This window comes from Lathamus discolor, chromosome Z (assembly GCF_037157495.1).
Source record: "Lathamus discolor isolate bLatDis1 chromosome Z, bLatDis1.hap1, whole genome shotgun sequence".
NCBI classification, from domain to species: Eukaryota; Metazoa; Chordata; class Aves; order Psittaciformes; family Psittacidae; genus Lathamus; species Lathamus discolor.
In genome coordinates, this window is record NC_088909.1 from 53394951 (window position 1) to 53420475 (window position 25525).

The window sequence follows — 25525 nt, forward strand, 5'->3', positions numbered from 1 at the left end:
ATGAAGGATGGGAAGGTGACTGTGAGTAGGCAGCATGGATTCTTGAAGGCGAAATGATGCTTAATCAGCCTGATAGCCTTCCACAATGAGGTAACTAACTCAGTGAGCAAGGAGAGAGGTGTGGATGTTTACCTCAACATCGGCAAGGTGTTTGACATGGTTTTCCATCAGATCCTTATAGATAAGCTGACAAAACACAGGTTAAGTGGACAGTGAGGTGGACTGAAAATTGTCTTGGGGCTCACTATGTAGTCTAATCAGCCTTGGTGAGACAGGTGAGCAGAAAAGGTTTTAGATTTCTTCACCTCGCAGATGTTGCCACTTAATGTCCTCTCAGTTTGAAGTCATCACATAAAATGGATAAAAGATTGCCTGGAGAGAGAGACCTGTGTTACTGAATAACTGTCTTCATACACACAAGAACTTTGGTGAAAAAGTGCCATGTGTCTAGTACTTAAACTTCTGTTTAAGAAAATACAAAAGAGGTAAAGTTATTTTCACTGAGATGTTGAGAGCTAGATATGGATATAATTTACTCAGCTCACTTCTGGGAATAAGTTGTTAATCTCCTTGAGAGAGATAGAATGCCTGCTGTGTACCTCAGCATTTAAAATGCATACAGTTCTTTTCAGCTACAGGTACTATGGCCATAATCCAGGGCCATAAGGATGAACCGCTAAAAGTCAGAACAACTGACAAGATTCTCAGACAGGAACAGGTAACCTGGAGATCCCTGAATAGCACAAGGAAAAGAACACCATGCTGGAGAGAAAACTTTAATGACAAGCATCTCCTGGGAACACCACAAAAATCTGTAAACTCTGCCATGCTATTTTACAGAATCACTACCAAAGAATAAAACCATCCCCTACCCTGAGTGAAAGCAAATTTCAAGCAGTCTGTTTATTCAGTCTGCAGCTGTTTTTTCCACTGTTCATTAAAATGTGTTATCATAGAAGAAGTGGAATTCAGGAGATGATCTCTGGCTGATGGTTGGGTTGGTGAGAATATTAGACTTCAACTTTATCTCAGCAAATAATGGGCTCTCTCTGAAATAGCTGAAACTTTGACAGGAAGGAAGAGACATTAGTGGGAATTTCCCCTAGATAACAGTCCTTGGTTTATAGAAATCCTGTTCCATCATCTGTAAATATTATACAGACATAAATATACAGAGCAACAGCATTTACTGTGCTGAACTGGGAAACACAGTGCTTTTCTGCGAGAATCTTCAATATTTTTGCTTTACATACCTCTTTATACTCCCAATGACAATCACAGATTTGAGAAACTTAGTGACATAAATACAGAACTTCTATTTTAATGGACTCAGCACATTTTCTAATTCTTGGTCTACCCCAGTTCTATGCAGTGAAGCTTACAGTCTACTTCTTTTTTGGAAAACTTTTAAGAGAATGAAACAATTACAAATCCAGACCCTGCTGTTTGTCATTATTTTTTTAAAAGGCAGGATTACTGTTCGGCTAAGATTCCTATCTACAGTCAATTGTACTTTTTTTTTCCTCTTTGATCAGGACTAGGTTACAACATACAAGGTAGAGAAAATTATCAATAGGGAGTTTTTAATTACATGTAGAATGTGCAGGAAATACCCACATGGAAATTTTGTTTTATGTAAATGCTTTCTGAAAGTTCTGAAAAGCACATTGTTATTTCTGCATCATTCCTGGTTTTCTTCTATGATGTTGGATCTAAGTATTTTTTCAAAGTAGAGGCTGCACATGACACTGCAGCTTGAAACCTCAGGGAAAAAAAATTGCAGAAAATACAAATAATTTTCCCTGTTATTTCTTTTATTGTTTAATACTACAAAAGTAAAATGCTCTGCACAAGATCAGTAATAGTTATGCTTCTACTTTGCATGAAAAAAGTGAATGGTTCTCATATTAAAAAAAATATAAAGAAGGTAATCAGTTCTATATTGGGAAATGAAAATTTTCTAACACATAAAGTACATTTGCTTTTATTGTAAGACTATTTTATTATAAGACATTTATAGTATAAAGCAATTCTGACTCAAAAGGATGCTTGTCCTCCTTAGATGTCCTCCTTCCTTGTCATAAGTTGCTGTTTAAATAGGGATGGTATGCTGATATTACCATTAATCTTATTATACACTTAATTTAAGATAATGTGTATGACAACCTGCCAGGCAATCCTTATTCAAGGAAAAAACTCCTGCTACGTTTGGCAGCGACAGCCTACAAGACAATTAGAGATCCACTGTGTAAAGCAGGCTAAAGTTTCACATTTCAATCCAGCAATGGGCCGCAGTAAAATATTCTGATGATTTTACACTCATTGTGCAGTATTTCTTTTGTATTTCTGCAAGTTTATAAAATTCAGAAGTTCATTTCTAAAATTTTTAACTAACTGTTGCAAAAGAGGAATAGTATTAAAAACTGTGACTTCTAAAAACCTGGAAGAACTACTTTTAAGAGTCTGTTGCCATAGTGGTGAGTCAATGAGTTCAGCAATCTAGTTTTCCATGCTGCCTGTGGACATCTTTCGTTGTTGGTCCACTGGGGCAGGAAGGAAGTGCCTGGATTCAGCTCTTGGTGTTCTGTAAAGCTTCTATGAGAGCTCTGTTGTATTCTGTGACCAGCTTTCTCACGTTCTTCATTATTGGCTGGTAGTCACTCTCCTGACTTTTTGTTGCTATGACTGATTAAAAGAATTAAGGAAACAAGCTGCCAGTATAAATATTAGGATAATTAGGGACCATAAGGAAACTGCAATACAGTTAAGTTTCCTTCTGTGAAAACTGTCAAGGGGTGCAAATAATGGAAAAACCTCAAACTGGGTCTAAAAGATTTACACCAATTCACTAGCTGCAATCTCATGCCAAGCATTGTAAAAGAATAAAAAAAGAGTACATGCCTGAGTCAGTTTTATTTTCATGTATATAGGCAATAGGTCCCTTGCGGAAGACTCTTCCCATTGCAACACTGCAAACAAAATAATTTCAAGTCATAGAATCATAGAATAGTTAAGGTTGGAAAGGGCCTTAAGATCATCTAGTTCCAACCCCCCTGCCATAGGCAGGGACATCTCACACTAAACCATCTCACCTAAGGCTCTGTCCAGCCTGGCCTTGAACACTGCCAGGGATGAAGCATTCACAACTTCCTTGGGCAACCCATTCCAGTGCCTCACCACCCTCACAGGAAAGAACTTCTTCCTTATATCTAAACTAAACTTCCCCTGTTTAAGTTTGAACCCGTTACCCCTTGTTCTATCACTACAGTCCCTAAGGAAGAGTCCCTCCCCAGCATCCTTATAGGACCCCTTCAGATACTGGAAGGCTTCTATGATGTCTCCACACAGCTTTCTCTTCTCCAGGCTAAACAGCCCCAACTTTCTCGGCCTGTCTCGTACAGGAGGTGCTCCAAGCCCCTGATAAACTTTGTGGCCCTTCTCTGGACTTGTTCCAACAGTTCCATGTCTTTTTATGTTGAGGACACCAGAACTGCACACAAAACTCCAAGTGAACTCTCACAAGAGCAGAGTAAAGGGGCAGGATCACCTCCTTCGACCTGCTGGTCACACTCTTTTTGATGCAGGCCAGGATATGGTGGCTTTCTGGGCTGTGAGCAGACACTGAAGCTGGCTCATGTTCATTTTCTCATTGACCAACACCCCCAAGTCCTTCTCCACAGGGTGAAGTCACTCAGCTATTTACAGCCATACATTCAGTTTGGCACTTTAGAACTCTGGCTATAAAAGTCCCAGTCCAAGAAAGCAGGACTAGCTCAAGCAGATGTAAAACTCTGCAAAGGGGTTCACATTTGGATAGGCAATACACTGTAGCAAGTAAGGAGGTGCTTTTAATGTATTTTTTTTTTCTTGGTTTTAGTTTTTCGTGTTAGAAAAAATAGGATCTAAGATTCTTAGATCCTTAGAAAAAATAGGATCTAAGAGCCTTCTTCATAGAGGAGGTGGGGTCTAATTACCTTACACTGTCCAAGATTTTTTTCTGATTTTTTTCTAAGAATCAGAGCACTTATCAGATATGAGAAATGGGATATTTAGTATATGAAAAAAGATAATGCTATACGCATATCCTGTACTGTTATTGTTATTTCCCTGATGGCCAGGCTGATACAGAGTTGCCTGAAATATATTCTTGTGCCATTTGCCGAGACATGTAGTGATGTACACTGTTCAACACACAACACTTGATTGTGTGGTCTAGTTTTGCTGTTACTTCTACCAACTATATTTATACTGTAATAATCATATAACTGTGGGTTATATGCATCTTTGAGATTATAGATTTTTTTGTTACCTGAATCACTTTAAAGAAGTTACTGCATTGCAGTGAATTCGAAGTCCCTAAAATATAAAAGTGTAACTATACTCAGATCTCTTCAATAACTACGGAGAATAATACAAGATGCAAACCATCAATTCTAATTAAAAAAAAAATTCAGTGCTTTCACTATTTCAAAAACTACCTTATGAAAAACAAGCCTTTGCTGATGGTTTAGAAGGTCTTATATGCCTCATCACTGGAAGTGTTCAAGGCCAGGCTGGACAGGGCTTTGAGCAACCTAGCAGAAGGCAGGTCTAGTGGAAGGAAGGGGGTTGGAATTAGATGATCTTTAAGGTCCCTTCCAATCCAAACTGTTCTATGATTAACGGAATGTAACTTTTCAATAAGCAATGCGTAATGAGAAAGCTACAATGCACTTCCCCCATCCCAGCCCATTTTACAGCAAAAGCACCTCTTGTCATATATTACAATCTTTGTCTAATTTTCCCCTCTAATATGCAATTCCTCTTTTATTTGGTAAGAAATAGAGTAAATGTTCAGATTTTTTTTGCTTACTTTTTCATCACTGATATCATGGCGTTATTGCAAATTACCATGTAAAGTCACCATACTACACAGATTTTCCAACAACGCTACACTTGCTGTGTGATTTCAGGTAAGACTGGACAGATGATAGATGGATATTTGGATGAAAGTTAATGCAAGACTGATCCAACAGGAAAACTCTGGACTGTAAGACCGATCTCATGCTTTAGAACCACATAAAATTGTCTCAGATAGCACATGAAAATTTTGCTACATATAATATCTATCAGCTAAACAGACATTTGCAAGGCATCTCCTTTCCCCTCCTCCCCTGTCTTCTGCTGCCCATTCCCTCCCGTCTTACTCTGCTGGAGGAAACAGACTTCTTCCTCAATTAATGCACTGCATGAATTTTACTGTATTTCTTAAAGAAAAGGATACATTCCTTCATCATAAAGTTATTTTGCTCATGGTGCTGCCACTTCCTCTCCAAATTTATAAGCTGAAAACAGAAAAAGAGCCAAAAATGAAAACTACTATTATCACACACATACTTTATACAAAGAATCTCCAAAAAAACCAGGTTATAAGAATACCCTGTACCCTATCACCTGATAAGATCAAAGCTATTTCACAAAAAAAAAAAAAACAACCCACAGAAATGAGAAACAATAGCAAAACTGTTTTAAAACTGCCAGTGATTAACCTATATATAATTTAGCACTTCATACTTCTATTTATATAAAAGCACTGCATTTAACTGCAGTGGTAGGTGGAAAAAAAAGTCAGCTTAGAATTCAAGACTTGTCGTATAGGGAAATGTGTAAGCAAGTCACAAGTAAAAAGCTAAACACTGCAGAGAGATACTAATTCTCATTATAGTTCATATCATTTAAATGATCTCTTCATCAGTAAGATCTAAAATCACCAAAGATACAATATTTCCTGACACTGTCTTGGACTTTCAGCTATACAGAAGAAACTTCCTTACTTCCATAGTTTAGTTTCCTGTCTGATGCCAGAAGCTGTGATAAGAACAGAGCTGCAGCAAGAAGATTGTAGGAGTGTGGGTTAAGTGCTGGCACTTCTTCAATACTTTCAGCATCAACAGGAAACTAATGTGGACATTATATCGATGGCTGCTTCCTTACAATACAGTTTTATATTTGTTTTTCTGATGCTACTGTTCAAGGTTCTGCATTTCAAGATATGCAGATGTTATTTTTAAATGCAAAACCTGAAAATCATTCTGAGACTAAACTTTTAGTGGAAACTAAGGTAATTAATGAGTAAAATGTTGTAAGATTTTACTTAAAAGCTTATTTTTAAGCTAGAAGTTGATATTTAAATAATTCCTATATTAGACAAAAATCTTTCAGTGAAGAATAAGTTATCTAGTGTATTGGTTCACTGCAAACATGCCAAGCATTTATTTCCAAGATACGGTATTTCTCATCAAATATAATATTTATTGCTGTCTTTGTAGATACTTCTACATGCAATATAGTAGCCCGTTTGATGTATCTCAAAGGATATATTCAGTGCATTTTTGTAGTAACTCCTTGAAAAACCACAGCTCATACAGTCGACTGCTTACAAAATTGACCAAACCCTCAAGAGATGTAAATGCTACTTGTACTTCAAAATGCTTGATGCATGTCAACTAGTTAGCCATTTTATATTTATTCACTCTCATGACTTTTGCACTCATAAGTCAAATAAGCCATAAGCAAAAACACAAATCCTTTTCCCACAGCCACAGCTTAATGAACTAAAGAAACGCTGTACACTATAATTTTATTTTATATAAACTTTTTGCATCATTATGCATATCTTAACACTGGCTGGGTATCCAGGTCTGATTTGCATACCCTCTAGGAATAAAAATCTGATTTTGGCATAAAACATAAACAATAACTGAAGTCTTGTGGACTTTGGCATGTAGCTTTGGGGATTTATATCACCACCTTAGAGTTAGCCCACAATAATCATATGCTATGAATCTATACATATACCTCCTCATTTAGACCTATGCTCCATAAAATTCACTTCAGAAGAAAGTTAACTCAAACATGTACAAATATCTCCTTCAGCTTTTAACTGAATCAGAAAAAAAAACAGTTCTAAAGACAAAGATTTCAACATCCTGAAACAATTAAAATCTGTGAAATGCAGAGAAAAGAATCAATTTCCATTTTTTCAGCTTATTTTGATGTTGCCCATTTGCCTTCTGTGCATTCAAACCTATATGCCATGAAAGCTTTGTTGCCAAAATGACAGCGATTTTTGGGTGTTTATAATGGAAGAAAAAAAGCTGCTCAAGAGTTTATAAACATTATCTTTACTGATTCACTTTGGAAACTTAAAAGCAAATACACTCATATACCAAAGTTCCTTGGGTTTAAAAAGTCTGATCAAACCCTAAAAATTCAGTGTTCGGCAAGGAGCAGAAGCACTGGAAAAACTGAAATGGAATTAACAGTACAAGTTGCAAGAAAAAACTTACTGACATAACTTTAAAAGCAAAAAGGATCTTATCTGACTACCAGTGACTCTTTTTTCTTGTAATTTCTTAAGCTGGTCCTCAAAACTCCTCAAGCAAAGCAAAGGCAAACGGAGAAGAGTTCTGAGCAAGATTAATACAAACAGTTAAAGATTCACCCAGCTTTTAAGCTCAGACAGACCTCTGCTAGTGACTTTGAAATCCAAAGCTTATGAGCAATTTATTGGCAAGATAATAACTTTTGTTTGAAAACAGAAAACAGGGCTACACATTTACAGCACATAACTTTGAAAACTCCCTAAAAAGAGATAAATAGATTCTGTCAATACAATGCTTCATGTGCATGAGAAAACTGAAACTACAATGGAAACAACTGAAGAGATAGTATGTAGCTTGATCTATACCTGAGAATGTGTCTCATTCTCTTGCAGCTCTCTCTTTACTGTCTCATACTCTGTATTCAAGTGTTCCATTATTTTCTTGAAAGCATGGGTACGTTTTGTTAATTTTTCTTTGTCATCCTGGAGTCTCTAGTTGGGAAGAAAAGAAAACAACATAAACCAGTTAATGGATGAGTTAATTTGCTTCAGGTTACAGACAAATGATTCTAATTTGGCTTTCAAGATGCTACTTTTTCTTCCTTTCAGAACACAATCATAAGCTTAAAGAACACATAATGCTTTTCTCTAGCATGCATGCTCTATCCTAAAACCATTTTTCAACATTTACGACCAAGTTGGAGGCTTGTAGCACTAGTGGGAATGCTAATGTTAAGAATTTGTAGGAAACTTATCACTTGCAAAGTGGGAAGTGCTTTAGATGGAGTTTGTCTTAGAGCAAATACATGCAGAATAGTTTTTCTTTAGTGTTTTGATTCCATGATTGCTAAATTCAAACTTATGAGTAGACATAAGTTACAGCAGAAAAGTTTAGATGAATCACTAAATGAGAAATTTTGTGGAAAGAAATTATCAAAAGGTATCCAGTTGATAGCGTGCTACAAATACCTAGTCACATATATAAGCAGAAAAGCATCTGGATTCATTTGCCCTGGAGTGCAAGCCCCATTTTCAGCCATCAGTCAGGATCCCCAGTCATAGACCTGGATTTCCCTCCATTAGGTGCACAAAAGCACACAAAATCTGCTTAAGAAAGGATTCATTCTTTTCATTACCTGTTTCTTCTCTTCTCCTGATGCTTTCAGAGCTGGCAAATTATTATAGACCTTCAAATCCACTTTTGTTTGTTCTATTTTGTCTTTAAGAGAAGCTAGTTCATCAACCATCTTGCCCTCCAAGAGTTCCATCTTCTGTAGGTCCATCTGCAGTTTCTGGCTTTCTAGATAGCAAGTACAAAATCAATTAACACGGCATTTTATTTCATGATACACTGCCTACTATATAAAGGTTTATTCTATATCTAAGAAACACAAACAGCTCCTGCTTATCTTTCTGATTTTGATATGCATGGGAGTGTTAATGTGAGTGAAAGAAAAAAACTGATCTTCAAAATCATCTTGTAAGTCAGACTCCTGTATTACAATTAGTGTATTATACTCTGCAAGTGAACAGTACTGAAAATGTGATTTTCTACATCACAGAGTGGTATTTCCAATGTTGTTTACAGCAACAAGGCTGTGAATGGTGGTGATACTTGAGCAGTGGTGACACCTTACGAAAAGTTGACTACAATAATGCAGACAAATTTATTTATTTATTTATTTGTTATTTATGTTGGTTTTATTAATTTTGCTCATTTATCATACAACAGTTCTATGACAGTAAATAGCCAAATTTGCTTTAAGCATTCACTCTGTAGAGGAAAACACTTCCATACACATAGAATAAGTGCTGTCATAGCTTATAAAATGAGCATGTGCTACAATATACAACATTTACTTCTGACAATTCATTAAAAACAAACAAAAGAGATATAGATAATTAAAGTTAGAAATATGGATGCTTAAATGAAGAGAGATGGAAATACTGAAACTGTTCAGTCATGAGATGCTCAAGAGAGGACACAACAAAGATACACAAAATAAAAAAAATACACTTTGATCCAGTTCAAGTTTTATCCAGTTTTGGGGATAAGTTATCCACCCTGAGTGTGGAAGAACTACATGTGGCTAGACCTGGATAAGTTATCCATCCTGAGTGTGGAAGAACTACATGTGGCAAGACTGGTTTTCTGACCTGTAGCCTTGTCATTGTCTTTTCTTCATTTTCCTAAACACTTAAACACATAGCTATACAACCTTACGCTTCAGAGCAGTGTCTAACTCAGAAGAATGACACAAATAATGCGGGGTTTTTCCTATATTCTAAAATTTTAGGCAAAGTGGGCTACTGGGAGGGATGGGACATGACAAAGGAACTTCTATCAGCATAGACTGCATATTTTGCTCATGGACTTAAGTTTGCGCTGATCTCCTGGAAAAAGGGTAGGATTTTTTAATTCCAACTTCACCAAGGCAGTATAGATCTTTACAGCAGCAGGGAGTGGATATGCATATGTAATAGAGGGCAAGTCCATTTTTCCAAAATCTGTGGGTATGGTTTCCTTAGTGAAACTATTTTGGAAAATCTCATGTGATCAAAACCCTGTCATAGCCAGACTTTGATACTCATCTCTTCTCTTATGTATTTATGCCATACATTATTTTTTTAGAGTGAAATATTTGTTTTAATTAACATTTCTGGCTTATTACAGAGTGCTTCGATGATTTCTTGAGGAACCTCAAAATAACAAAAAGACAAGCCAAGACTTTTGTGTAGAGTATGAATCCACCTTAAAGGACTTAAGAAAACACCTTCCGTGTCTACAGTATTTTGTAACTGCCTATAGCTTCACTTTGAAGTTCCTGCTATTGTCAGTGTCAGATCCTAAAACACAACTGAACAGACCACAGCTCTGCTTCTTTTGTTCCTTATTTTGTTTCTGACACTGTAGTTTAAAGACAGACAAATGCTTAAGGACCTCAGTAAGTCAAGAATTTAACATTAAAACTAGTAAAAAAAAAAAAAGAATTATAAAATAAAAATAATTCAAACTGGAGAGAAATAGCAGAAAGCAACTTTTGATTTTCTTATGCATTTATTTAGGCATAATCACAGGCATAATTCACTCTTCATATAGCTGTTCCAATATATATACTTTTTATTTTAAAGTTATACATAGCTGACTAATTGGGATTTTTTTTTACATGTGAAGAGTCATAACAATATAAATGGCAAAATGCCAGAAAGGATCCTTATGACTGTTCTATCTATATACTGGTAAAAACTATGTTGAGACAGCAATGCACTATTCCTATCCATTCATGTTTTCTGGTGAAAAGGGAAGAAACTGGAAGGAACGAATTTTGTCCTTATCCAGCAACAGCCTACATGAAAAAAAATCAAAACTAAAAACCCTCAAAACTTCTCTAGGGGAAGAGACAGGAAGAGGATGCAGCCCAGTTCCTTCTGATACGCCATGAAGCTGCAGTGTCTAGCAAGCAGTGTGTACACAGTAGCAAACTCACAGACCAAACTACAGTGACCCAGGGAAACGTTTTTGGGAAACTATGCCATCAGCACTTTTGTTTACTCTTCATGGTTTCCTTTTCTCCTTTTTTTTTTTTTTTTTTGTTTAAGGGTTCTGCTGGTAGACAATTTTACAGCAATATAATTTGTTTAAACACAACAAATGAATCCTGAAGATGACTGTGCTATAATTCAAGGGTTAGGAAGAATGTAAACTGTGCAAACTGAATATTCACTGTATTTTTTCAAGAATCTTATATTGCTTAATACAGTATCTGTGACTCCTTGCTTTCAGGAGTTTACTTATGAGTCATATAAATGACCTCGTGAAAATTATGTATTGTAACTTCCTTTCAATATGTCCCTTAGCACTAGGTGCTTCCAGAATATCCTTATATTATAAAGTAATAAGAAACGATGCTTAAACGAAAGAATAAAAAGTCAGATTTGAACTTGCAATGTATGGCCCAGCTTTAAAACTACGCTAGAATGGCAAAAGGAGTATTTGCAGACAAGCAAACACTACATGTTAAAACACACAACAGAACAATCTATTTCTGTAACAGTGTGTGTATAACAACTTACTTGCACATAACTACTTTGAAGTTACAACACAGCCTCCTATTTTGAAAACTACTACCAAGTACAGCATGTAATAGCCTTCTATCAAAATGATTTATGGTTCTTAATTCCTGCCCCTTCTTTTTAGCCAAAATAGGAAAGGCTTGCTGAACCAATAATGATATTGGCAAAGGCTTAGAATTATGAGAACAGTTCCACTGTAAATAATGAAAAAAAAGAACTAAATAGATACTTGCCATGGAAATGAAAGAACAATACTGTAAGTTATTTTTTAAATTACATGCAAGATTCTGCAGATTCTTACACTTACCTACTTCAGTAGTTCCAAAATGAAGTGAAACTTAGTATCTACTTTGCAAAATCGAAGCCTGATAATTTGAGAGCCATTCACTACTGTTGCAAATTATTCTTTCATGGTACATTCCCTTTTATAAAAGCACAAAACCATAACTAAGTGATTCTGAGAACTACATTTACAAATACTACATGGTTAGATAACTAAGGAAAGTCTCTACTTCAATTTATTAAACACTTATTTTAAGACAATGAAAACTGCTTATATTCAAGGTGAATATTAATAAAGTCAAACTTCTAGATCAAAGAACTTTGTACTCCTTTATTCAAATACACATTTAATGTATATCTGTGCAAAGAAGCATCAGAATAGTAAGCTAAATAATTCTACGGAATATAAAGAACTTGTTATCAACAAGAGTTCGAATTTATTAACTTGCCACTGTATTTTGATATTTGGAGATCACTGATCTTGTACTTATTACTAATATAAAAACTCAGGTAATTTTAATTTTTTTAAGGAATTAATTTGAAAATTCATTGTTGATCTCACCTGTAATCAAATTCTTAGCAGTGCTCTGTGATTTCTGCATTTCGTTTGATTTAAAAGTGAGGTCTTCCTGCATAATCTTCAGTTCTTGATTGGTAACAGATGAAATTTGCTTCATACGATTCACATTCTGCGCATTACCAATAAAAATAATGAGAATATGATGTATCTTTGAAACAACAAATAGTAACTGGACTAATAAAAAACTCTCCTGTCTCTGTACATTGTCTGTTATGTGGCTTTTCTTCTGCAAAGGCTGAAAATACTGGAAATACTCTGACTTAAATGTGAACAATTTTCATTCTGCCAACTTTTGATAAAAGATGTACTGACAGGCCAGTGAAGATGAAACAAAAATTGAGCAAGTATATGCCATAAAAATGCAACAAAGTTATACTATATCGCCATTATTAATCCCTACTAAACTGTCATTGCCTAAAATATACCTATGGAATACCACACTGAAAAAGTTTTAGAAGACAATGAAGTGGTGATATAATCAAACTATTACTCAGATGAAAGATTTCTGTAAGATTAAAAAAAAAAATCCATGGGAATTAAAAATGTTGCAAGAACAAACGTTTTGAAAGTGCAAAAAAAAAAAAAAATAGCAGACTGCAAATGGGAAAAATTTCTAAAGTGTTTACATTAAATATTACACAGCAGGGTATTGGAATATTGCCAGTTACTTAACAGTAGTGACAGAATACCCATGAACTGATATTTGCAGACTATAGGTAAACAAAATATTGCAGTAGTTTTATTTGCAGTATTCTGAAATGTTTATAATTAATGGAATAATGCTCATTATAGCAGTGATGAGTTAAATCAATTATGCACACATTTCTTTTACTCTGGTGGTGTTATCTAATATACAAAATTCTCTTCCCAGAAATAAAGTTAAATTAATCAAGTATGTCTTAGTTTTGTTTTTTTGTGGATTTGCTTTGCTTTTTTAACTACAGCTGTACATGATTTAGCACTTAATTCTCTTAAGAGATTGTGATGCAGATATTGGATGGATAATACATAAAAACCATCACCCTTCTTTAAGCAAAGATTCTTCTGTTCTGTCCTTTTGAATTCCTAGCTTACCACAGGAGGAGAAAAATACGCTTACCCTGCTTGAGTGCTCCAGGAGTGCAACAATGTTGGCTTCTATTTGGGCTTTTCGCTCCAGTTCCTGATTCTTCACCTCTTCAAAAGTCTCAAAAAAATCTAGAGATCAACAAACACGATAAAGAAAGCTGCTGCTTGTGTGGGTATAGCACAAGCCCTTGTAGTTTCCAGCCAAAACTTTGTAAGCTGTACAGTTTCAGACAGGCTACTTTAAGATACATTATTTATTTAAGACACAGGTGATAGAGTCCTTGAAATATGTCAACTTACAGGTTAGAATGAAAAAGAGGACAATTTTTGCAGAGACGCATATTTGATCGATTAACGATATGATGTAACCACCTTCTTGGATACTGTTTAGGTCATGGTTGCCACCCAATGCATAAGGAGTTTCATCATGATAATTTCTGATGGCTTTTTGAATGCTTGTCCCAGCAGCTGTCAGTCTTAATTCTTCTGAGGGCTATCAAAATGGGCTACTATATAAAGGGAACAGGTACTTCACTAGGGACTTGATTATCTCTAATGGGGTGGACTAAAAGCCAAACACTGCTAAGGACCTGAGACCAATATTCATCTGGTATCTTTTTCTTTATGTATGATGTCCCTTTGCTACATCTCTAATTTATTTTCATTCTAGTAATATTCAACTGATTCTGGTAAGACACTTGTCATGGTGGTATACCCCATGTATGTGTGTCCTGGGCACACTACAATGTATTTCTGATGACAGACATATTGAAAAAAGGGCGCTGGACACAACACGTGAAAGTCATAAGTCTATCAAGATGCCATCCAGGGCTATAAGTTATGATTGTATCTCCTCTCCCGGGTCTCCTCCTAAAACATGGCTTAAATACACAGAAGCACTCAGCAAATATAAGAGTTTGCAAACTTTCTAGCTAGATGAAAAAGAGCGGAAGTGCTTGTTTGAGCATGAAGGATGAGATAATAGCAAATTCAAGCACACAGAAAGATGCTAAGAGGATCTACTTAATGGAAATATTGACAAATCCTGAAGGGATGAAGACTGACTAGAGAATTCTGGATTCCAGAGCATCCACGGGTTTTAATAAATATCTGATTTTAGAAGTCTTCACTAATAAAACATTCCTGGATAAGAAAACTACTGTAATATCTGACATCATCTGCAATGCTGCCCATGAAAGAGTTAACAGAGATGTTTCACAGAGTACAGCTTGTAAAACTTGCAAAGTGGAAAATTTGCATTATTGGAGCCAGTGGACAATACTAAGACTCAGAAAGGTGAAATAAAGTTTTGGTCCAGCTGATGCTGACTTGTAGCTGTAGAGAACAGCACTTGTCAAAAATGTAAAAAGGCATACCTTTTCCCAGCACTGCTGTGAACTAGTAACCAGGAACACAGTTAAAACCAAAGCGTAAAAGCTTGCAATTGAAAGAGGCTAGTCACTTCCCGAGTGCTGAATAAGACAATTGCCAGGCCTGTTTTTCTCCACTACCTAGGCTGCAAATGAATCTGTTTTCTCTCTGTGATGTTCTTTTCTTTCAGAATGAATTTGTCTTGTTTGATCTCAAAGATAGGACAACTATGCTTTAATAAGAGGGACAACAGTGTCAGCTCCAAACAGAGCTCCTTTCTCAAAGGCACTTACTGGGTATTTCATACCATCTGTTGTTGTGAAATACAGACAGGAATCTTCTACACTAAGAAAATACCTCAGCACAACAGAACTAAGGGAAAGGTAGTAAGGAAGCAATAGTACTGAAATTTTTGTTTAATATTTTGTGTTTAAAACATTTGAGCTCCTCTTTTTTTGTTTAAATAATTATGTAGGCAGTTTTTACAAAGGGAATCATTCAAACACCCTACCTCAAAACTTTCAATAACATTTAACTATTTAGTGCTCTAGTGGTGAGCAAAGGCTTCATTAATGTCTGTCTCTTGTGGGGGACTGAGTCACTTCTTTTTACATTAACAGATGATGCCATGGACTTCGATGCATCTTAGCAAAGAGGTCTTAAATAAATTGACCGCAATATCTTGATAAAGCTATTTATTTACTTCAAAGGAAGCTGTAGACAATGAGGATATTGAATCTTCCAAAATATGTATGTAGGTAAGGCAGAAGAGTGAAATAAAAGTGCCTGCATGAAAGAAAAGCATTCTCATATATTCATAAAGTGAAATGAGAACAAAACTAAATACTTTACATCCACAAATATATAATTCTGTAAAACTGAACCTGAGTGGAATTAAGACCTAAGAATCGTACCTATATGACTTGGCTAGTGTTTTTCTCTTTTGGCATTTGGACCTTTTTAACTGTTTGTTTTATTTGGTTTTTGGTTTTGTTTTTTTCAAACCTGCTTTGAATTTATTTAGAAACATCAAGCAAGGTTCATACTTACATATCATGTCATTGTTTTTCTGCAAGCAGTTCTCCATTTCATCACAGCTGTCTGATTAACCTTGTTTGTCTTGTGGAAGAAAGCTTTAGTGGCATTTATTTTGAATAAACAGATATGAGAAGCCTTAATTTTAAATAATTATATCACGTCTCTGCTTTTAGATTTTTAACTTCTGCTTTTAATCAGACCTGAACAGCTGGCTGCATATATCTTTTATTTAAATTAATATAAAAATTAATTAAATTCATTCATTAATTAAATTAATAAATTCATTCATTCATTAAAAATTCAAGCTGTATTCCTAAGACCTTTAATGTTTGATGAAAAACCTTGAACGATGCTTCAAATATTTGTAACTGTCCTGTAAGTCCTAAGATAGCAATTATCTTGTCTTGAGGCAGATCACAGACACTTTATGCAAAGATCAGGGCACTGGTTCTTTCCAGCTCTAAATTAATACAAGGAAACCTGTATTTTACTGGAATTAGGCCTAATTAAAGTATATTAGACAACTTACTGTCCATGCTTTCTTCCCTCTTCTTTAGCTCTTTGTATCTCCAATTTTCTTCTCCTGAAAGGGATGTAACATGGATTTAACTTTATTTGTCTCAGTCCTGCATTGCTTATGAAGGCAAAATGTCAGTTTTAAAAATTCAGATTCTACATGCCTAGAAACTACAGGACTCACCCGATGTCATTTAATGTAATCACTGCAACTGACTATGTCATACATATTTTTTTATTAAGAAAAAATAGATTAATAAATCATTCTCGATGCAGTTTTTAGAACCTTTTAGAGGTTAGCATTTTTTATAAATAAAAGTGGGATAAATACTTGGTTTGAACAAAGGAACAAGATTTTTCTGATGTCAGGTGAATTTCAAGAAAAGATAACAAATGTTTTTGTGTATATGGACACCAAAATACTGACAACAAATAGCTCTTAATTAAAATGCATTATTAAAGTGCGAGATCTGATATGTTACAAATTTCAAGAAGATTAGACAATTCAGCCTCCAAGAATAATTTAAATTTCAAAGAGCTAGATTTTTAATTGTTTGAGTTTTTGTCATTGATAAATTTTCAGCATAATCTTGTAACTTTAAAGAATATAAGGAAAAACAATGAAGTGGACACAAATATAACTGAGCAAGCAAATCTCTCTAGGTCTTTTTACTTGCACACCCCATGCTTTCCTTTCTATCTCATATATACAAACAATAAGAACACCCATGGGTCCCTACGGGACTGTGATTCTGCTTTGACTTCCTTGCAGCTGTGGCTTTGTTGCTTGCTGGACTCTCATTTTGCAAGGCAAGTCCCCAACACGAAATAACTCAGTCTGTTCTAATCTTAAAAATAGTTATTGTGAACCATGAAACAGAGAGCTACATGATCTGCCAAGTATTTAAAGAAAAAGAATATTAAATAAAACCCAAAACCTTTAAAAATTTTTGTATAGATAAGTTTTTGTTAAAATACAACATTATTACATCAATGTCTTAGCCTCTCATGCAATTTCTGAAGTGTTAAGTCTATTCCATTATGAGTTAATGTTGATCTTGACTAATCAGTTACCAGATCACAGAATCACACGATAGTTTGGCACCTCAAAGGTCATCTAGTCCAACCCCCCTGCAATAAGCAGGGACATCTTCAACTAGATCAGGTGGCCCAGAACCACATCCAGCCGGCCTTGAATGTCCCCAGGGATGGCGCATCCATCACCTCTCTGAGCGACCTGTGCCAGTATTTTACCACCCTCATTGTAAAGAATTTCTTCCTGACATCCAGCCTGAATCTCCTCTCTTTCCGTTTAAAACCATTACCCCTCATCCTGTTGCAAGAGACCCTACTAAAAAGTCTCTCCCCATCTTTTTATAGGCCCCTTTTAAATACCAAAAGGCCACTAATATGGTCTCCCTGGAGTCTTCTTTAGGCTGAACAACCTCAACTCTATCAGCCTTTCCTCACAGGAGAGGTGCTCCAGCCCTCTGATAATTTTTGTTAACGGTAACCGCTAATATATGGAACATATAAATGAGTGATTTTTTTCCTTATTTAGACTTTCTTAAGTGAAAACTAAAAATAGTTATTTCTATTAATGGTCTTTTTATTTTGGTTTTCCTGCTTAAAAATGTTCTTAGCACTGAAGTGTTTATCCTGAAACATTCAAAAAATCCTTAGTTGTAATTATTTTACTGGCTATTTTACCTTAAATTTAACTGAAAAATCAACTGAAAAACTTAAAGAGCTGAAGTTTTTGGAATGCTTTGTAATAAACAGTTTAAACACTAAGCCAGTACTTAAGCTGGCTGAAGTAAGTTGATTGGGGATGGTGGGAGGGAGGGAGAATAGGAACCTCAAGGACACACCAAAGTGCTGATTTAGAGCAGAAGTATGAATGGCTCTCTGGGATTCTTTCTCTACTCCCTAGAGAAAAGGACACAGGGAGTCTGGATTTGTGTATCTTAAAGCAACTCCTTATGCATAACTTCTTTATCTCCTCTATGTTTATCAATAGGTACAATTCCCTCTATTATACCACAAGTTAACTATATTCTGAATATCCTGTCTGTTTCTGATTGTTGACAGAAAGCATGTGCTTTCTCCTACATATGCTTTTAACACTTTTTCTTCAACAGAAGTCTTTTCCTAAAATAAAGACATGCAGTCCAGCAATGAATGATTATGTCGGTAAAAGTTTTTATAAAATACAAAAAAGCAACTCACTGCTTACCTTCTGTATTTCTCCAAAGATACAAAAAAAAGAGTTGCAAGCCAAACAAAAAGGAAGAATTAAAGCAGAACAGTAAAGTTGGCAACGACATTATCTGGAAATAGCTAGTAAGACAGTCTTAATGAATTATTTGCACAGAAATAATGAAATATCTGGAGAAACATGAGATATTTTGTGATGCAAAAGATGAGAAACAGATGTAATAAACATTTGTATAGGGTCAATTTTAGAAATATTTGTTCACCCGCAAAAAATTTACAGCTAAGTTTTATGCTGATTACCTGAGAAAAGGTATAAAGTGAAAAGGACACAAATGCATTAATTCATCTGTCCTACAGAATTTAAATAATTGTTAAAAAGTTTTCCAGAATGTATGCATATATTTATGCAACTCCTATCTAATCAAGATTCCTTGTAATTATAAGAAGGTTTTCCATGGGATCAATTTCCATTTTAAGGAGAATCTTCCACAACTACTGAGTGCCTATGCTCAACTGTAGTTACATCAGAACCATATGTGCAATGCTAGGACAAATCCCACCCCAAACTAGCCCAATGTACTATAGCTGGTGTCTGCTGGAGGCTAAGTTTCTAAGGAAATGCTATTTCTAAGCAACTCCCAAACTCTTGTAAAGATCAACACAAGAACTTTGAAAGACAGATAAAAACAGTATCTAATTCTACTTTACACATTATTATTAAACATCCTCAATTCCACATTTGCTGACAGTATATCAGATCATGTAAAAGGTCAAATAAATAAAATCTGTTCTAAAGCTGAGCTGGTTCTGCAATGCTGCCATCAGGAGAAACTCCTATTCTTCAAGTAGTCCTAAAAATAAAACTGGGAGAGAAAACCAGACAGCAGTACTATTATTTTATATGGTATTTTTACTACTTAATATAAACTTGATGAACTGCCCACTAAAGGTGGGTACTCCCCATTTCTCATATCTGAAAGAAGTGTGCACCCCTAAACAGAAAACCTTCTTCTAATGGTAAATAATAGACATTTGCTTAAGCCTACAAGTTGCAAGCAACTAATGTCCATAACAATACGTTTTATAACACAGATACAGCTCTGCATAGGCTGCTAAAACTCCAGTCATATTACCTTCATAATTCTCCAGATCCATATCAAGTCGTTGAATGACCTTTTTAAAGTGGTTTGTTTTTTCTTTTACTTCTGCCAGCCTGAAAATGGATAACGAAATCCATGGTTAAAAATGTGTTGTAAAATACTTATTTTTTTATACAAAAGTGGAGAGAAAAATTCAAGAATAAAAATAGCAAACCTAAATATATGAAAACAAAAAAAAATATCAGGAGGATTTCTATTATTATAAAAGATTTATGTAAAACACCTGTCATGTTAAGTCCCCATAGCTATTTAATGGAAGTACCGCTACTCTGTTTGTTACAATGAGTCCTCAGTAGTTTTAACTTACTCAACTGGTCCCTCTCTTGGCCACTATACCACTTTGCAGAGGTACAACATAATTCATAAAATGCAGCCAGGAACTGTATTCCTGAAAATTACTCATGTGTTCACTAAAATCCATTCAGACATTGCCAAGTAAACCACAATATTACATAATCACCTTAAAAAATCTATGTAAATTCTCGAATATAATTCTCTGTCAGAGTTTCTTTTTAAAAAAATCTCTTAAGCAACTTGCATTATTGTCCACTCAAAGATGTTAATCATTAAAAATTAATGAATGATTACAGTTGAGAGTAGTTCTTTAAAGAATTTAAAATTGTTTCTAGAAGATTTCAGGAATTATTTAATTCTTTCTGTAAAGAGCAAGAAATCAAAAGGCTCAATTCACAAAAACATTGTACTGTTTTCTCTCCTACCTGCCAATACATTACTATTTATTGTAACATCTTCCAGAGTTCCTGGCAAATCTTCAGAAAAGTTGAATACCCAAGAATCAAGGAGCAGTTCCCTGTTACTCTTTGGAATGGAATTTTCTGTAAGCAACTTTTTAACTTTTAGGTTTTAAGAACACATAATAAATAAACTCTTCAAATTGTTACTACACCATAATGTAGGCTCAACTTCATAGATGTCCCAGATGAGTAGCTGTTATGGATGAATGTCTTCTTCAGCATTAAATAAGTTTATGACAACGCTATTAACAATTTATTACCAATTGCTGAGGTGAGTATCTCCAGAGAGGACGCCTTCAACACCTGAGTGGGGGGAAGCTCAGCGTTCAGGATCCTCAACTCAGAGTGGCGAGAGCCACCGACGGAGCCTCAAGTCCTCAACAAGACTTGTCCAGGAGCCAGCAGCTCAGCTGACGTGAGCAGTTGACTCACAGGGGGCAGAACCAGGAGGGATGGCACCAGCCCTGACTGGTTAAAAACCTGCCCCATGGAGTGCCAGTGATCAGGGTGGGTCGAGGCAGTTTGTGCAGGCAGGCCGGCAGGATGGTGAGCACTCGCCTTGTGACCAGGGCCCGGCCTGGGAGCTCTGCTGTGCCTGCCCCAGCGGTGGCCAGTGTGGGCACCCAGACAGAGCTGATGAGAGGGGAGGCTGCAGCGCAGAGCTCAGAGTGTAGAGAGTGCCTGCACTGGTCTTGAGAGGGAAAGGTGCACGATGGGCAGGGCTGCACTCAGTGCTCCCTGGCTGAGGTCCTCCTGCAGCAGAGGCTGAGCTGCGGGATGCTGTCAATAGGCTGAAAAATGTCAGGGAAGCTGAGAGGAAGCAGGAATGCTTGCTTGAGGCCCAAACTGTGCAGGGGCCTCAAGCATCTGCTGTAGCTCATGGAGGAAAGAAGGAGGCCGTTAACCCAGGAAGCTGGGAAACAGTAATAAAAAAAAAAAAAAACAACAAGAAAAGGAGGAAGACAACAATAGAAAGCAAGGGGCTTCCTCCTGAATCTGTTGTGCCCACTCAGAACCCCTTTGTTGTCCTGCAGGGGGCTAATAAGGAAACACACTCACACCAAAAACAACAAGCTGATGCACCGGTAAAGAAGATCACTACTGGTGCTGGCAGGAAAAAGCAGTGGGTCATAGTAATAGGAGACTCTACTGTGAAAGAACAGAAGCACTCATCTGTCGGCCTGACCCAGTCTCAAGGGAGGTGTGTTGCCTACCAGGGTATGGATCAGCGATGTTGCAGAGAGGTTGCTTGCTCTAGTAAGTCCCACTGACTATTACCCACTTCTAGTGATCCATGTGGGTGCTAGTGATATAGATAGCAGTAGCCCAGAGAACATAAAGAAGGACTACAGAGCCCTGGGAGAGGTAGATAGGGGCTCTGGAGCTCAGATTAGTCTTTTTGTCAATTCTCCATGATAAAGGGGAGGACCCCAAAAAGGCTAGGAGAATTGGACAGGTTTAATAAACGGTTAGAAGGGTGGTGTCATAGTCAGGGGTTTGGGTATCTAGAACATGGGACTCAAGTTAGTAGGCCAGGTCTACTGGGGCTGGTGGAGCTTGTCTGACAAAAGAGGAGCGGTTTTGGCAGGAGGTTTGCTAGGCTGGTCAAGGATGCTTTAAACTAGATGTGCTGGAGGAAAGGGGCATCATTCCACCCCAGCACTCCCAGTCAGTTGCCAGCACCTATAATACATGCTCGGAGCAATGTAGAGATATTCCAGCTGCTCCAGCCACTGAGCCAGCTTCATTTGGAGCTGGGCTCAGATGCCTCTATACAAACGCCCGCAGCATGGGGAACAAACAAGAGGAGTTAGAGATGTGTGCACGTCTACGGGGCTATAACAGGCATCACAGAAACATGGTGGGATGGCTCCTACGACTGGAGTGTTGGAATGGAAGGCTACAGGCCCTTTAGAAAAGACAGGCCAGGCAGGCGGGGATGGGGGAGTTGCTATTTATGTTAGGGATAGGCTGGAGAGTATGGAACTCTGGGGACACGTGAAGAGTCAATAGAGAGTTTGTGGGTCAGGGTTAAATGGAGAACAGCGATAGGACACATTACTGTGGGGATCTGTTACAGACCGCCTGATCAAAATGAACCTGCGGAGGAAGCACTCTATAGAGATAGGAACAGCCTCACGCTTGCAGGCCCTTGTTCTCATGGGGGACTTCAACCACCCTGATATCTGTTGGAGGGATGGTATGGCCTGGCACAAGCAATCCAGGAGGTTCCTCAGTTGTGTGGAAGACAACTTCCTTCTGCAAGTAATAGAGGAGCATACAAGGAGAGGTGCCATGCTTGACCTCGTGCTCACCAACAGGGAAGGGCTGGTTGGAAATGTGACACTCCAGGGCAGCCTTGGTTGCAGTGATCATGAGATGGTCGAGTTCGAGATCCCCAGGACAGTGAGAAGAGCATGCAGCAAGCTCACTGCCCTGGACTTCAAGAGAGCAGACTTTGGCCTCTTCAGGAACCTGCTTAGTAAGGTTCCATGGGATATAGCCCTAGAGGGCAGGGGGGCCCAAGACTGCTGGTTGGTATTCAAGGAGCACCTGCTACAGGCTCAGGAGTGATGCATCCCAACTAGAAGGAAGTGCAGCAGGAGGGCCAGGAGACCTCCTTGGATGCATAAGGAGCTGCTGAGAAAAATTCAAAGGATAAAAGAGGCTTATAAAAGGTGGAAGCAAGGACAGGCGACCTGGGAAGAATACAAGGATGTTGTCTGGGAAGCTAGGGACCAGGTTAGGAAAGCTAAGGCCCAGTTAGAATTAAATTTGGCTAGGGATGTTAAAGATAACAGGAAGCGATTCTACAGGTATGTAGCGAATAAAAGACAGACTAGGGACAACGTGGGCCCTCTCCACAAGGTATCAGGAGAACTGGCTACCCAGGATTTGGAGAATGCTGAGATTCTCAATGACTTCTTTGCCTTGGTCTTCACTGACAAATCCTCTGACCACATCACTCAAGTCTTGGAAGGCAGATGCAGGGACTGTCAGAATGAAGACCTTAGGCTCACTGAAGGAGAGGATCTGAGAGGCCGTCTTAAGAACCTGAATGTACACAAGTCCATGGGACCTGATGAAATCCATCTGCGAGTCCTGAAGGAGCTGGCAAATGAAGTTGCTAAGTCACTGGCCATCATATTTGAAAAATCATGGCAGTCAAGTGCAGTTCCTGAAGACTGGAAAAAGGGAAATATAATCCCCATTTTCAAGAAGGGGAAAATGAAAGACCCGGGGAATTACAGACCAGTCAGTCTCACCTCCGTGCCTGGTAAAATCTTGGAGCAGATTCTCCTGGAAGGCATGCTAAGGCACATGAAAAACAAGAAGGTGCTTGGTGACAGCCAGCATGGCTTCACTAAGGGGAAATCCTGCCTGACCAATTTGGTGGCCTTCTATGATGGGGCTATGGAACTGATGGACAGGGGTTGAGCAACTGACATCATCTACCTGGACTTGTGCAAAGCACTGTCCCACATGACATCCTTGTCTCTAAATTGGAGAGACACCAATTTGATAGGCGGACCATTCGGTGGATAAAGAACTGGCTGGATGGCTGCATGCAAAGAGTTGTGGTCAATGGCTAGATGTCCATCTGGAGACCAGTAACGAGTGGTACCCCTCAGGGATCGGTGTTGGGACCGGTCTTCTTCAACATCTTCATCACTGACATGGACAGTGGGATTGAGTGCACCTTCAGTAGGTTTCCTGATGACACCAAGCTGTGTGGTTCGGTTGATACGCTGGAGGGAAGGGATGCCATCCAGAGGGACCTTGACACGCTTGAGAGGTGGGCTGATGCCAACCTTATGAAGTTTAATCATGCCAAGTGCAAGGTCCTACACCTGGGTCAGAGCAATCCCAGGCACAGCTATAGATTGGGTAAAGAAGAGATTCAGAGCGGCCCTGCAGAGAAGGACTTGGGGGTGCTGGTCGATGAGAAAATGAACATGAGCCGGCAGTGTGCGCTTGCAACCCAGATAGCCAACCGTATCCTGGGCTGCATCAAAAGGAGCGTGACCAACAGGTCAAAGGAGGTGATCCTGCCTCTCTACTCTGCTCTTGTGAGACCTCACCTGGAGTATTGTGTACAGTTCTGGTGTCCTCAACACAAAAAGGACATGGAACTGCTGGAACAAGTCCAGAGAAGGGCCACGAGGATGATCAGCGGACTGGAGCACCTCCCGTATGAAGACAGGCTGAGAAAGTTGGGGCTGTTCAGCCTGGAGAAGAGAAGGCTGCGTGGGGACCTTATAGCAGCCTTCCAGTATCTGAAGGGGGCCTATAAGGATGCTGGGGAGGGACTCTTCATCAGGGACTGTAGTGATAGGAAAGCACTACAGGGTAACGGGTTAAAACTTAAACATGGGAAGTTTAGACTGGATATAAGGAAGAAATTCTTTACTTTAAAGGTGTTGAGGCACTGGAATGGGCTGGCCAAGGAAGTTGTGAATGCTCCATCTCTGGCGGTGTTCAAGGCCAGGTTGGATGAAGCCTTGGGTGGGATGGTTCAGTGGGAGGTGTCCCTGCCCATGGCAGGGGGTTTGGAACTAGATGATCTTAAGGCCCTTTCCAACCCTAACTATTCTATGATTCTATGATTTATATTCTTAAGGCACGTTCATAAGGAGGAGGTATCTTATTATACAGAAATAGATGTCCTATCACTACGGAAGTTGTTTAGCTGAAACAGAAGAGTATTTTCTATTCTCTGTGGAAGGTTAACACTAGCAGAGGCTGGAAAATGTGGTGATGTTCTAAAAGTCCATAGAAACATATAATGGAATTCAGCTATCTGTCTTCAGGCTCTAAACGTAATTTGCAGCAACAGTATAATGGGATTACTCACTGTCTGTCCATGCTTGCTATTTCTTGACTGTCATCCTTAACCTATAAAAAATTATAACAATTTTAACATATGAAACAAAATCTACAAATGAAAAAAGGAAACAAAAAAAAAAGAGATTTCTTAATTCAGTACACAGGGAATAGAGACTCAATATATGAAATCACAAACTTGCTGCCACATTTTCCAACAATGACTCTTCACTGAATAGAAGTGATATGATTTAAGCGTTACTTCTTCCAAACCTTC

At 37.8% G+C, this 25525-nt stretch overlaps 1 protein-coding gene across 2 annotated transcripts in view; it reads right to left on the reverse strand.

Moving 5' to 3' along the window:
* Positions 1-1968: 1968 nt before the first annotated feature.
* The window catches only part of IFT74 (intraflagellar transport 74), a 41591-nt gene continuing 18034 nt past the window's right edge, over positions 1969-25525 (reverse strand). For both annotated transcript variants that reach the window (XM_065661205.1, XM_065661204.1), the window contains exons 12-20: positions 25280-25320; positions 19643-19722; positions 16306-16359; positions 13399-13496; positions 12282-12408; positions 8500-8663; positions 7730-7855; positions 5264-5324; positions 1969-2685 (exon numbers count right to left, since the gene is read on the reverse strand). In XM_065661205.1, coding sequence (XP_065517277.1) covers positions 2570-2685; positions 5264-5324; positions 7730-7855; positions 8500-8663; positions 12282-12408; positions 13399-13496; positions 16306-16359; positions 19643-19722; positions 25280-25320 — 867 coding nt within the window. In that variant the 3' untranslated portion in view covers positions 1969-2569. The remainder of the gene's footprint in view (positions 2686-5263; positions 5325-7729; positions 7856-8499; positions 8664-12281; positions 12409-13398; positions 13497-16305; positions 16360-19642; positions 19723-25279; positions 25321-25525) is intronic.